This window comes from Dipodomys spectabilis, unplaced genomic scaffold (assembly GCF_019054845.1).
Source record: "Dipodomys spectabilis isolate Male_0828 unplaced genomic scaffold, ASM1905484v1 ptg000163l, whole genome shotgun sequence".
NCBI lineage: Eukaryota > Metazoa > Chordata > Mammalia > Rodentia > Heteromyidae > Dipodomys > Dipodomys spectabilis.
In genome coordinates, this window is record NW_024870840.1 from 7,845,039 (window position 1) to 7,858,620 (window position 13,582).

General features: G+C 40.6%; 1 protein-coding gene across 1 annotated transcript in view; it reads right to left on the bottom strand.

Annotated features, from left to right (window-relative positions):
- Fgd6 (FYVE, RhoGEF and PH domain containing 6) overlaps window positions 1–13,582 on the bottom strand; it is a 106,087-nt gene that overhangs the window by 6,969 nt on the left and 85,536 nt on the right. Inside the window, exons 12-18 of the mRNA XM_042693327.1 lie at window positions 12,840–12,908; window positions 12,300–12,383; window positions 10,962–11,041; window positions 4,672–4,774; window positions 3,941–4,084; window positions 2,442–2,544; window positions 712–839 (exon numbers count right to left, since the gene is read on the bottom strand). Of these exons, the coding sequence (XP_042549261.1) occupies window positions 712–839; window positions 2,442–2,544; window positions 3,941–4,084; window positions 4,672–4,774; window positions 10,962–11,041; window positions 12,300–12,383; window positions 12,840–12,908 (711 nt within the window). The remainder of the gene's footprint in view (window positions 1–711; window positions 840–2,441; window positions 2,545–3,940; window positions 4,085–4,671; window positions 4,775–10,961; window positions 11,042–12,299; window positions 12,384–12,839; window positions 12,909–13,582) is intronic.

The following is a 13,582-nucleotide window of genomic DNA, read 5'->3' on the forward strand; positions in this document are numbered from 1 at the left end:
AAAAGGTAGAAACGACCTAAATGTTCATTCAGGGTTGAATGGTAACCTGTGGTATAGACTTAGATGAACCTCAGAAATACTGTCATAGCATACATCAGTATTATAGCTCTTCAGCTCTAGCCCATACTATATGATTCCTTTTATAGGATATATTGAGAATAGTCATTGTCTGTGCCAGAGAGATAGAAAGATTAGAGGTTATAAGGGGGTAGAAGGATACTGGATAGATTAAAAAAAGCTTCTAAACTAGAAAGATATGATGATATGCCCAACGTGAATGCTCTAAATACCATTTAACTGTATACTTTATGATGGACAATTTATATATTATGTGCAGACCATGTGATGCTAATGAAATGCCTGAAATTATTCTTCGGACTTCGTCCCTTAGGAGAAGACCCCCTCATGTAATAACCCGTGGGGCCTTGATAATCAGTGGGGCCCATAAGTCTCAAAGTAGCTTTTAAAAAGCCATGTGTGCCCAACTTCTGTTTACTTTCTCTCGATGCTATAACCAAATCCTTTCAGCAGCCATTTTCTAAATGACTCATGTCTTCAGGGAGACAAGACAAGATTGTGAGGCATCAGCCATATCCCTCACCAGTATTAAAATTCATAATAATGGGAAATAACTTCTTTCTTAACCACAGAAAAATGAATAATATGAAAGATGAATAATTCAGCTGTATTATATTGTGGTTTAACACTTACTTCTTTGAGAGCTGCTGGGATTTTTTTCTGTCTCCTCCCTGGTGGGATACTTTGTAAGACAGATGATAAGGCACTTGAAGGAGATTTGTGGTTTCCAGGAGATCCAATTCTAGGGGAGTGCTGGTGACCTAAAACAAATAAAGTACATCCTAGTAGCCAATGTTAAGCATTCTGCATTGAACCAAATAAAAATCAATCACACTGTTACACAAAATATCCATGGAAGGACACTCAAGAAAGACGATGATGACGACGATGACGATGATGATGATGATGATGATATGATGATGATGGAGAAAGAGAAGGAAGAGAAGCAGAAACAGCAGCAAATAAAAAATGATGGGTCTCAGAAAATAAAAATGGGTAACTGAAAACTGAGGAAGACTTTTGTTTTGCTATGTTTTATGTTTTTCTAACTATAAACCATGTAAAAAGAGTGTGTGTGTGTGTCGTGGGGCCTGAATTCTGGGCCTGGGCGCTGTCCCTCAGCTCTTCAGCTCAAGGCTAGTGCTCTACCACTTGAGCCACAGCGCCACATCCGGCTTGTTCTGCTTATGTGGTGCTGAGGAATCGAACCCAGGGCCTCATGCATGCAAGGCAAGCACTCCACCACTGAGCCACCTTTCCAGCCCAAGATAATCTTTTTGTGTCTTTAGAATGTGAAATACGAAGCCGGGAGCTGGTGGCTCATGCCTGTAATCCTAGCTACTCAGGAGGCTGAGATCTGAGGATGGAGGTTCAAAGCCAGCCTGAGCAGGAAAGTCTGTGAGATTCTTATCTCCAGTAAACCACTCACAAAACTGGAAGTGGGGCTGTGGCTGAAGTGGTAGAGCACTAGCCTTGAGCTGAAGAGCTGAGGGACAGCACCCAGGCCTAGAGTTCAAGCCCCACGACCGACAAAAAAAAAAAAAAGAAAAGAAAATATATACTTACATTCTACCATCTTAAAAAAGAAAAAGAAAGAAAAGTAAATACAAATCCAGATGCTGGGAGCTCTAGCTACTCAGGAGGTTGATATCTGAGGTCTGTAGTTTGAAGCCAGCTCAGGCAGAAAAGTCTGAGACTCTTATTTCCAATTAACTTCCAAAAAGCCAGAAGTGGAATGGTGGCTCAAGTGTTAAGAGTGCTAACCTTAAACAAATTGTTCAGGGACAGTACCCAGGCCCTGAGTTCAATATACTGCAAAATAACTTATGAGTTAATGTTTTTTTTTTTAACCAGTTCAAGCATTTAATTTTGTAACTGCATTTCTACAATTAGTTTTCTTTTTTTTTTTTTTTTTTTTTTTTGGGGGGGGGGGGGTCCGGTCATGAGGTCTGAACTCTGGGCCTGGGCGCTGTCCCTCAGCTCTTCAGCTCAAGGCTAGCACTCTACCACCTGAGCCACAGTGCCACTTCCGGCTTTTTTCTTATGTGGTGCTGAGGAATCGAACCCAGGGCCTCAGGCATGCAAGGCAAGTGCTCTACTACTGAGCCACCTTCCCAACCCTCTATAATTAGTTTTCTTAGCAAAACCTTTTCACTAAATAAAAAGAAACTTCAATGATTTGTGGAATTACCACATCATAAATTAAGATAATAAATTATGGTCATAAATTAAGAAAGCTTAATGTTAATTTTGAAGAAAATTTCAACAGTTCTTCCTAACATACCAAAGATGATTCTTTCAGAAGGTTATCTGAAAGCATCTGAGAAGAAAAGGATTTTTATTAAATCTTTATTTACACTTACCTAATTTCTGCAATTCTTGGAAACACTGTTCACATACTCTTGCTAGTTGATTTTTCAGGTAATCCAAACCATACTTATTTGATGAACAAGCCTGACATACAATCTGAAAACACAGTGCAATTATTTCATTTAAAATGAAGTAATTCTTTCCTTTCCAAACCATAAAGTAGGTTTCAGTTGACAGTTGTGCTCAGTTTCCATAATAGTTTCACAGTCACTAAATCACAATTTCATACAGTTGAGGTATATAGTGAACTATCTATGTCTCTCTCTATATATCTATCTATATACATATATATAATATATATAACATACACACACACACACACGCACACACACAACTATGCACAGTACCACAGCTAAATGATAAAAAGACTACAGGTAATTATTAAGTGCTTACTACATGAGATGTTAATACATGAATAGTGCTTAGTGTTAATATATGAATAGTGCCTAACATGGAATATGTTGTTAGTGGTATTTACCACCAGCATCATCATCGTTATAACCATGAATGTTACAATGGCCATTTCTCTGCTCATCTACCAAGTTTCTACTCTATATAAATGCTCTCTCTAAATGGATCTTTGTTTAATCTTTATAGCAATTGTCATTGTCACTATGCTCATTTTTTTAATAAGATCATAAAAGTTTGGATTGGATGGGCTTGGAAGGTGGCTCAGTGGTAGAGCGCTTGCCTTGCATGCATAAGGCCCTGGGTTCAATTCCTCAGCACCACATAAGCAAAAAGAAAAAAGCTGGGAGTGGCACTGTGGCTCAGGTGGTAGAGTGCTAGCCTTGAGCTGAAGAGCTGAGGGACAGCGCCCAGGCCCAGAGTTCAGGCCCCACGACTGGACCCCCACCCCCCCAAAAAAAGTTTAGATTGGAATGTCCCCCCCAAAGCCCAGATACTGAAGACTAGGTCCTCAGCTTGGTAGTAGGGGGAAGTAGTGGAAACTCGGGGTGGGGAGGGGGTGAAACCTAGTGGGAGGTTGTATTTGGCTGGGGGCATGCCTTTCTAAAGGACTGTGGGCCTATCTTCTCTTCCTCTCTCTTTTGAATTCTTATCCATGAAGTAGATGACTTTTCCTGCCAGATGCTCTCATCAGTATGTGCCACCACAGGCCTTTGGAATAGGGCTAGTCAGTTGTGGACTGAAACCTCCAAAACTATGAGCCAAAGTAAAACTTTTCATTTTATAACTTGATTGATCTCAGGTATTTTAATAGTAACAGAAAGCCTACTATCACCAATATGAACACTGAAAGGCCTTGCTACCAGATACTTAGTATCTAGATAAAGTCAATTTAAGCAAGAGGTTGTAAAATTGTCTACTGCATAATAAAGGGGCAGGAGTAGGGAAGTTCCCTAACAAGATTCACTTTCCCCAACCCTAAACATTTATAGAGAACACATCTGTGTTTTCTGCTATCACTATGTTGTTGTTTTTTTCTGGATATGTAGCAGTCACCCTAGGAATGGTAATTTCCCCCTCTGACCTTTCCGCAGGCTCGGCAGTGATGTCGTCTCCAGGTCAGAGTGAATTCACTGGTGCAGATCATACACATCGTGGCTCTGGTATCAGGAATCCAAATGGGAGCCTTCGACCCAAGGGGACTGACTTCTTTATTTTCTGAGTCTGCCTACAGAAGAATGACTTCTGATTACTTCCGTGACAGAGGCTGAGACAGAATCAAGCCTTTTTAATTGCTGGTAGCATCACACAGTGCTTGATGGTATCATTAAGGATGTGGGAGGAAATGTGCATTATTATATTTTTTGTGCTCTAGATATATTAAGATGAACCATAGTAAAAAAAAAATTAACTGTAAAAGGATGCTTGTGGTGGGATGACAGCTGATGAGCTGCTTTCTCAAACTATTTTGAACTTTGTAAATTTCCTTCAGAGAGCCTGGAATATACTTGGTGGGAGCACATGCTTAGCTTGAACAAGGCCCTGGGTTAAATACCCAGCACCACACACGGGTAAATATATAAACATATAAAGCTGAGTGCACTACATTATGCTATCATAGACTTAAGCAATTAGGCATTAATAGATGGAAAAACCCTTAGCTCTGAAATTAGACACACGTATGCCACCAATCTACCTCTGAAAGACATTGCTTTTCTAAACTCCAGGGAAATGGTTATTTTGAAGAGGAGGAGGTAGGAGGAGGGACAGATTGCTTGAAATGCACTAGGAACACAAAGGAGGAAAAGACAATACCTCATCAAGACTCTTACTGGGACAGAAGGTGATTTTTTTCTTGGCATATTCTTCTATTGACCTGGAAATTGCCTCAAGCCATTCATCCCTTTCTGTGGCAGAACTGTTGGGGGCAAAAGAATGTTCCATCAACCAGATGTCCGCTTTGACTCTTTGCCCTTTTCTTACTTCTTTCCATTCTGCCATGGCAACCAGTCCTACCATCCTCCAACGCTGCTGGCAAAAGCAGCAACTCGGAGGCTTATTTAAGCAAACAATCAGAAGCAGCAATAAAGAAACCACGACATTTTTAGCAGAGAAGATGCCTGTTTTCTTCTGACAAGTACTGCTTCACAATAAATAGCTTGTGAAGACTCTTAATTTGAGAAGCACTGTGGTTAATCAGGGATATTAGTACAATTAATAAATTATATAACCAGAGTTTCCTAAGACAATCCTAGAATTTAAAAACAATCACTTTTGAATACTAACTTGATGTACTTATATTACTGGTCTAGTAATACTAGACTACTAAATATTACTAAAATTATCTAGAGCAGTGTAGTGATGTACACCTGTAGTCCCAGCACTTGAGTTAGAAGCCAGATTAGACTACATAAAGACACCATATCTTAACTAACACCACCCCTATCAACAAAAACACAGGACAATCAGGTGAAAGGACAGAAAAAAAAAAAATATATATATATATATATGGCAATACAGGGTCTGCTACTTGCTAGGCAAGCATTCTACCACCTTAGCCACACCTTCAGCCCAGGGGATGGATCTATATATATATATATATATTTTAATTTTTTTTTGGTCGTTTGTGGGGCTTGAACTCTGGGCCTGTGCACCATCCCTCAGCTCTTTAGCTCAAGGCGAGTGCTCTACCGCTTGAGCCACAGCACCACTTCCGGTTTTCTAGTGATTCTCTTGGAGATAAAAGAGTCTCACAGACTTTTCTGCCTGGGCTGGCTTTGAACCGTGATCCTCAGATCTCAGCTTCCTGAATAGCTAGGGTTACAGGCGTGAGCCACCAGCGCCCAGCTGAGAAAATATTCTTAATATAAGACAGATGCTGAAGGAGTGGTTCATGATAGGAATTGCCTGGGATGGTATTAGGGCTCTTCTATTACTTAGTTAGGCTACCAAGGTTTCGGTTCCTACTGATGCTTCATCAGAGCTGTTTTTTCCTCAACTTTCATGGGAACAGGCTAAAAAAGTGAAATCCTATCCAGAAAAAAGGTCATGTTCTTCATTCTTCCAGCCACACCTCTCCCCCAAAACTCTGTGGTAATATCTGTTCATCACTAGTGTCAGGACATTCATACAACCATTTAAAACTTTGTTTTAGCTGGGCACTGGTTGCTTAGGCCTGTAATCCTATCTACTCAGGAGGCTGAGATCCAAGGATGGCAGTTCAGAGCCAGCCCAGGCAAGAAAGTCTGTGAGACACTTATCTCCAAGTAACCACTAGAAAACTGGAAATGGTGCTGTGGTTTACAGTGGTAGAGCATTAGCCTTGAGCAAAAGAGCTTAGGGACAACCCAGTCCCTGAGTTCAAGCCCCACAGCCAAAAACAAAACCCCCAAAACAAACAAAAAACAAATGGGGAGGCACATTTTATATAATATAAATATATGTAAGTGAATATACACACACAAAGGAAGAAGAAATGGAAGAGCAGAGATTTTAGTAATCAATTTCAACTCCATCATACTACTCAGGAGGTGATTCAGAGGAGCACTGTTCAAGGTCAACCTGAACATAAAGTCTCTGAAAACAGGCTTTTAGTTGGTCAACTGGAAATAAGAGTCTCACAGACTTTCCTGCTTGAGTTGGTTTCGAACTCTGATTCTCAGATCAGCTTACTGAGTAGCTAGGATTTTATGTGTAAGAAGGGCAGGGGACAGTAGAGCCTCTTGTCTCACAGGCACATGTACAGACACAAAACAAACTAAAAACCTAATGCAGTTCCCAAATTTTCATTATGGAAAACAAAACAAGAAACAATCTCTAAGATCAACAAAACCTGTCTCATTTTCCTCTTCTAGCATCACTGCCAAAGCTAATTATATTTAAGTTACAACCTTCAGCAATGGTATTAACTGCTTCCCAAATGTCATCTTCATAGCTACCCAATGTACATTGGATTTCACTCCCTCTACCACTACATCATCAACATCAGCCGTAATCACCATGCATACATAGAGAAATGAGGATTAGCAATGTTAGATAAATGGATGTATAGACAACAGGCTTTAGACCAAAGTGTGGTTAAGCACTGAGCCATTCACCACCAGGCGGCCACTGCCAGCTGGTTCATGTTATTTGAAGAACTACACTATCAGAACACACACTCTGCTTCCAGGCAAACATTCATGAAATATTACCAGCTCTCCCTCCCTCCTTGACTTTTTACTGGAAGAAGTTACAGAAAGCAGAGAGGCAGATGGCTAATTTGAGAATTACTGTTGGATTTTTCTTGAGCCCTGGGAGCATGTGGAATGTGATTCAACTGTGCAAATCATGTCACATTTGCTGTTCTTTCATTTAATCATTCCTGGCTTGATCTCATGTGGGGTTCTGCCAAGATGATGTTTACCAGCTCTTGATAACACATTTCTCACAGACCACACACATTTGCCCACAGCATCTAATCGAGACATACTAGGTCTCTGCTTGTAACATGATTAGCAGAAGAATCACATTGGCATCTTCTGGATTAAAAATAGACCAAGTTTTCTTTTCTTTATAGAAGATATACATTATCCAAGGGCAAATTTGTGTCAAATAATACCATTTTCCCATTGACTGGAATGAATTTATAAGAGAAAATATTCCAATCAGAGGGACTTCTGGTGTGGTAGGCCATGTCACATCTCTCCTTGTGACGACTTGTGGGATGCTTCAAAGGCCACATCATTTTCACTCATCTGAGTAACATTTATTGTAAGATTACTAAGGACCCAGAACTGTGGCACTGGACACACAAAATACACTTCACTTGTAAGGACTCACATCTAATTGAGGCAATAATATATCAATAGCCCTGGCTGCATTCAGACATCCAGATCCTTGCACACACCACGCCAGTGGTTCCATGTTGACATTCCTCACATTCAGTATGAACATCTGAAACTCAATCCCAGGCCTGTCTTTCATCATAGTGAGTGTCACCACCACCCCATACACTGTACAAGCTGGAGACTCACGTTGAACATCCCTCTCCCATCCCCTGTATTCAATTAATCACATTTTAAAACTATATTCCTTGCTGGGCACTGGTGGCTCACACGTGTAATCAGAAGGCTGAGATCTGAGGATCACAGTTCAAAGCCAGCCCAGGCAGAAAAGTCTGTAAGACTCTTATCTCCAATTAACCACTAGAAAACCAGAAGTGGTGCTGTGGCTCAAGTGGCAGAGCGCTTGCCTTGAGCTGAAGAGTGCAGTTCAAGCCCCATGACCGGGGCGGGGGGGGGGGGGGGGGTGGGGGAGAGGGGGGGGCGGCGGAGAACTGTATTCCCACAGAGCAGCAAGAGATTCTAATCACATCATTTCCTGGTGTAAAATGTTCCATGCTTTCCTATAGCTTCAAAGCTAAAGACCAAAATCTGCAAGGCAGTTCTGTGTACTCTGTCTCACTTGTCCTCCAGTGCTTATTTTGGTTCACATCCCTTTCATTCTTGAGTATATACCCTCTGGCCTTTCAGTTCTTTGAATACATCATGTCCCTTTCTCCTCAAGTCCTTTGTACTCACATTGCTAATGGACCAAGAGGCTCTTCTCCCCTCCGACCCCCCCCCCACCAGCCAGCTATACAGCATCAACCTACTTACTGTTCTATTGTAATTCAGTATACCCAGAAGGCATTACGGTCCATCTCTGACTTTCACCTCCAAAACTAGATCAGTCACTAGTTCTATAGCTGCACAGCACTGATACTTCTTCTATGTACTACTTCATCACAATAATACTCAATTATGGTAATATTACTAAGTATATATCTTCCCTGATGGAATGCAAGCTCAGTGAAGGAAAGACTCTTTCAATTATTAACTATATCCTGATGCCTAGGAAAGAATCTCCATATTACTTACTGAATGAAAGTGGAGTATTGCTATGTCTTGGAATAGGGAAGTCCAAGAAAAGGGAGAAAGACACCCATCTCTCAGTGGAGTATTCAGAACACACACAACATTTATTAAGTTCACTGTCTTATACAGATGTTCACAGGGCCCCAAAAGAATTGAACATTAATATAAATGATCATTTATACAAATCATCATAACAGGGCTGGGAAGGTGGCTCATTGGTAGAGCGCTTGCCTTGCATGCATGAGGCCCTGGGTTCGATTCCTCAGCACCACATAAGCAAAAACAAAAAAAGCCGGAAGTGGCGCTGTGGCTCAAGTGGTAGAGCGCTAGCCTTGAGCTGAAGAGCTGAGGGACAGCGCCCAGGCCCAAAGTTCAGGCCCCATGACCGGACAAAAAAAAACAAATCATCATAGCAGAAGCAGTAATAATGAAAAAGCTTAAAATACTGACTTAATGAAATGTGACACAGACACAAAGTTAGCACATATTAGAAAAATGATCCTACAGTTAGTAGGGTTGCCACAGACCTCAATCTTATTTTTTTTAAAGGCAGTATCTACAAAGTGCAATAAAGTGAAGTGCAGGAAGAAAGGTATGCTTATAGATGAGCCCCACAGCTCTCCAGGTTTCTCTACCACCGAGCCATATCAGCCCTTTTCTACAATGGTTATTTTGAGATAGGATCTAAGTTGTTTTTTGTATTTTTTTTTTTTTTTTTGGTCAGTCGTGGGAGGTGAACTCTGGGCCTGGGCGCCTCAGCTTTTCAGCTCAAGGCTAGCGCCCTACCACGTGAGCCACAGCACCAGTTCTGGCTTTATCTGTTTATGTGTTGCTGAGGAATCGAACCCAGGGCTTCATGCATGCAAGGCAAGCACTCTACCACTGAGCCACCTTCTCAGCCCCAGGATCTAAGTTTTTAACCACAAGTACATCTAGACTGCAACCCTCCTATTCAATGCTTCCTATCACAGCTGGGATGACAGGCATGCATACACCACCACATCCACACTCTTCTGTTAAGATGTATCATGGGTAATGCTAGACTTACATTATGGTAAAATGTTTTGTCACTTCAGATTTTGGTTTGAGGTAATGTGGATCGTGAAGGATTATTTTATTTTAAGAAAAGAATTCACTCACTATGTAGCCCCAGCTGGCCTAGAACTTGTTCTGAACTTAGGCTTGCCTAAAACTTGTAATCCTCCTGCCTCAGCCTCTTTAGTGCTGGGGTCTGAGTTATGCATTGCCATTTCCAACTCTAACAGTGGATTTAAAAAGCAAAAAAAACAAAACCCAAAAAACTGATTTGATACTAGCCTTGCTAGATACATTTCCCAAATAGAGAAGCTCAGGTTTTCTGTAACTAGGTTTCCTTAGGAAATTATATCTACCTCATAGGTTTGTTATGACCTTAGATGATAGATGAGACATCCTAGTTAACTTTAAAGCACTTTCAAAGCAAATTATGCTTAACTGTAAAAAAGACTTCCAACATTTGCTTAAAAAGTTATCCGGGAGCTGGGAAGGTGGCTCGGTGGTAGAGTGCTTGCCTTGCACGCATGAGGCCCTGGGTTTGATTCCTCAGCACCACATAAGCAGAAAAGGCAGAAGTAGCACTGTGACTCAAGTGGTAGAGTGCTAGCCTTGAGCAGAAGAGCTAAGGGACAGTGCCCAGGCCCAGAGTTCAGACCCCGTGACTGACAAAAAAAAAGAAAAAAATTATCCTGTGGGGTGCTAGTATTCACACCTGTAATCCTAGCTACTCAGGAGTAGCTGAGATCTGAGGATCACAGTTGGAAGCTAACCCAGGCAGAAAAGTCCCTGTGAAGCTTTTATCTCCAATTAACCACTCAAAAACCAGAAGTAGAGCTGTGGCTCAAAGTGGTAGAGTACTAGCCTTGAGCAAAAAGAGCTCAGGGACACTGCCCAGGCCCTAAGTTCAAGCCCCATAACCACCACCAACAACAAAAAGTTATTCAAAGAGCATTCTTCAGCATTCTTGTTTTTCTGATTCTAGATCAGTGTCTCTATTCTCAGCCATCTCATTTAATAGCAAGTCAAAAGTAACCCCTGCCAAAGAAGTTTGAGAAGAGAAAGGAAAGACATGGAAAGCCCAGTAGCCAACCTAATGTAAAAAAATGCTAGAGATATCTTACCCTCTTACGCTGGCAAAAATTCATCTAAATGTTTTCTTTTAATAAAATTTACCTGGCTGAGAGGATAAAGGAACGTTCAACACTTTCAATCTTTAATTCATTCTGATATCCTTCTTGAGTGGGTTTTCTGACCTGGAAGAAACCATAATCATTTGAGCAAACTCATCTCAGTGCACATTCTATCTTGAAACTATAAATGAAGTTGTCCATTGCTCTGGCTGCTGATATATACCACCAACCTTCCCTCCTACTATTCTCTGAATCTAGTACCAGAAGAACTTAAATATTCCTATGCATGTCTAACTTTCCTATATCCAGGCCACGGGTCACATTTTCCCTCTTCCCAGAATGCCCTGCTGCATGGTCACCTATGATCTACACTCTGAAGCTCACTGTCTCGTCCTCCAAAAAGACTTCCTTGATTCTTGCTTTTTCCTAGCTGTATAACAAAAGGTGCATGCTACACTGATCAAAACCTACTTTTTTTTTGTCGGTCGTGGAGCTTGAACTCTGGGCTCGGGTGCTATCCCTCAGCTCTTCAGCTCAAGGCAAGTGCTCTACCACTTTGAGCTACAGAGTCACTTCCGGTTTTCGAGTGGTTTATTGGAGATAAGAGTCTCACGGACTTTCCTGCCCAGGCTGGTTTTGAACTGCGATTCTCAGATCTCAACCCTCTGAGTAGCTAGGATTATAGGCATGAGCCACTGGTGCCTGGCTACATGTTCTTTATTTTCTGAACTCTTTAAAACTTTTTTTTGGTCCAAGTATGGTAGTTTATATGTATAATACCAATATTTGGGAGGTAGACTGGCAAGTGAAAGCAAGGGGATTGTTTGGGCTATACAGTAAGAACTTGTTTCAAAAGAATAAAACAACACATTTTGAGATGGAGTTCTAGGCTTAAGCTCCAGCCTCAAATGATATCCCTATGTTAATCTTCTGAGTAGCTAGGATTACAACTGACAACCACCATGCCCAGCTCTGCACTCCTAAAGACATTAACTGTGCCTCTATAGAAATGTATTACTTTCTACTTTATAGGTATTATGGATAGTGTAGTTATCTTCCCAATTTATTTCTAAGTCCCAGGGTACTGGGAGGTTGGCGTGGAGGTAGAGACAAAAAGAAATCATGCTTCAACTTATTCTCATAGTTTCCACCAGAACTATTAGTATGTTTTATTTATGGACATTCTCAGTACATATGTTTTGAATAAATTAAGCCGTAAGAAAACAAAGGACATGAATATGTAAATGAAGGCATGAACAGTAGCACAGAGAGAAAGAAAAGTTAGGGACCTGAGAAAAATGATTGTCTTAGGGACTCTTCTCTGAATATAAAAATATGTTTGAGTGAAAAAAAAAAATCAGATCCTAAAAGGTACACAGACCTTCATTCCAGCCAAGGATAGCATGTTGTTCAATTTATATATCCCAGATTGCATAGGTGTTGTATACAGCAGGGCATCATTAAACTAAAAAGAGAAACATACACGGCAAATTACAGAAACTAATTTCAGCTACAAAAATAGGGATAAGATACTATATTAAGAAAATATTTATATTCTACTTATATATTCTAGAACTACCTAGAATGCTATATTAGAATACTATTAAAATGCAATTTCTAGAAAATATGTTTTTTTTTTCAAATTCTGTAATGATTTCTGATTTCTAAATCACACTGAGGTTAATTGTAATCTGACTATGTAATCAATTATAACTATTTTTTCAAGTTAAAAATAAAGAAAAACCTGGAAGTAATTCTCTCATTAAGAATTATAACAGACCTTTTTGAAATGTAAATAAATATAGCCAATCAAAGATGCCACAAATCTGATATGTGGATGCACTAAGCTCATCTGCCATACATAAATATTACCTTCCATTAAGCAATGGCAGAGCACCTCCCACTGCACATGACCTCTTACCAGGAAAAACATTCGGGGCTGCATGACCTTCCGAGACAGCTTCATCAGAATTCCTTCTTTGAGAAAAACCTGAGTTGTTCAAGCAAACACCTGTTAGTTCCATGATCATAACAGAGCTATGATATATAATATTCTTTCCAACATTCTTGTTCCTACAACTTGTTTGTTTTTTTGTGAAGAGGGGGCAGGCAAATATACTTTCTTTTATAACCGTAAGACTGATCTAGAAATTGGACAAAAAAAAGATTAAAAAGGGTCAGAAAATACGGGTTTGAGAAAGAAGCACCAGCAGTAGCAACACAAACAAGCTGAACTTTGTTATTTAATATTGGCCCCAGGGTAGTAGGTGGACTGACACATTGACTAACTGTGTGTGTGTGTGTGCACGTACACACACACACACACACACACAAGCACGCGTGCGTCAATATTAGGGCTTGAACTGAGGGTCTAGGCACTGTCCCTGAGCTCTTTTGCTCAAGACTAGGGCTATATGACTTGAGTCACAGCTCCACTTCTGGTTTTCTGGTAGTTAATTGGAGAAAGTGTCTCATGGACTTTTCCTGCCTGGGCTGGTTTTGAACCATAGTCTTCAGATCTCAGCCTCCTGAGTAGCTAAGATTGTATGCATGAGCCACAGGCACGGGCTCCAAGTGTTTTTGATCCTGACATTTGCATTTTATTATTTCCTTCAATTGGTTCCCTAGGCAACTGCTGTGTTCTCTGAGGAGCATCAAAACACT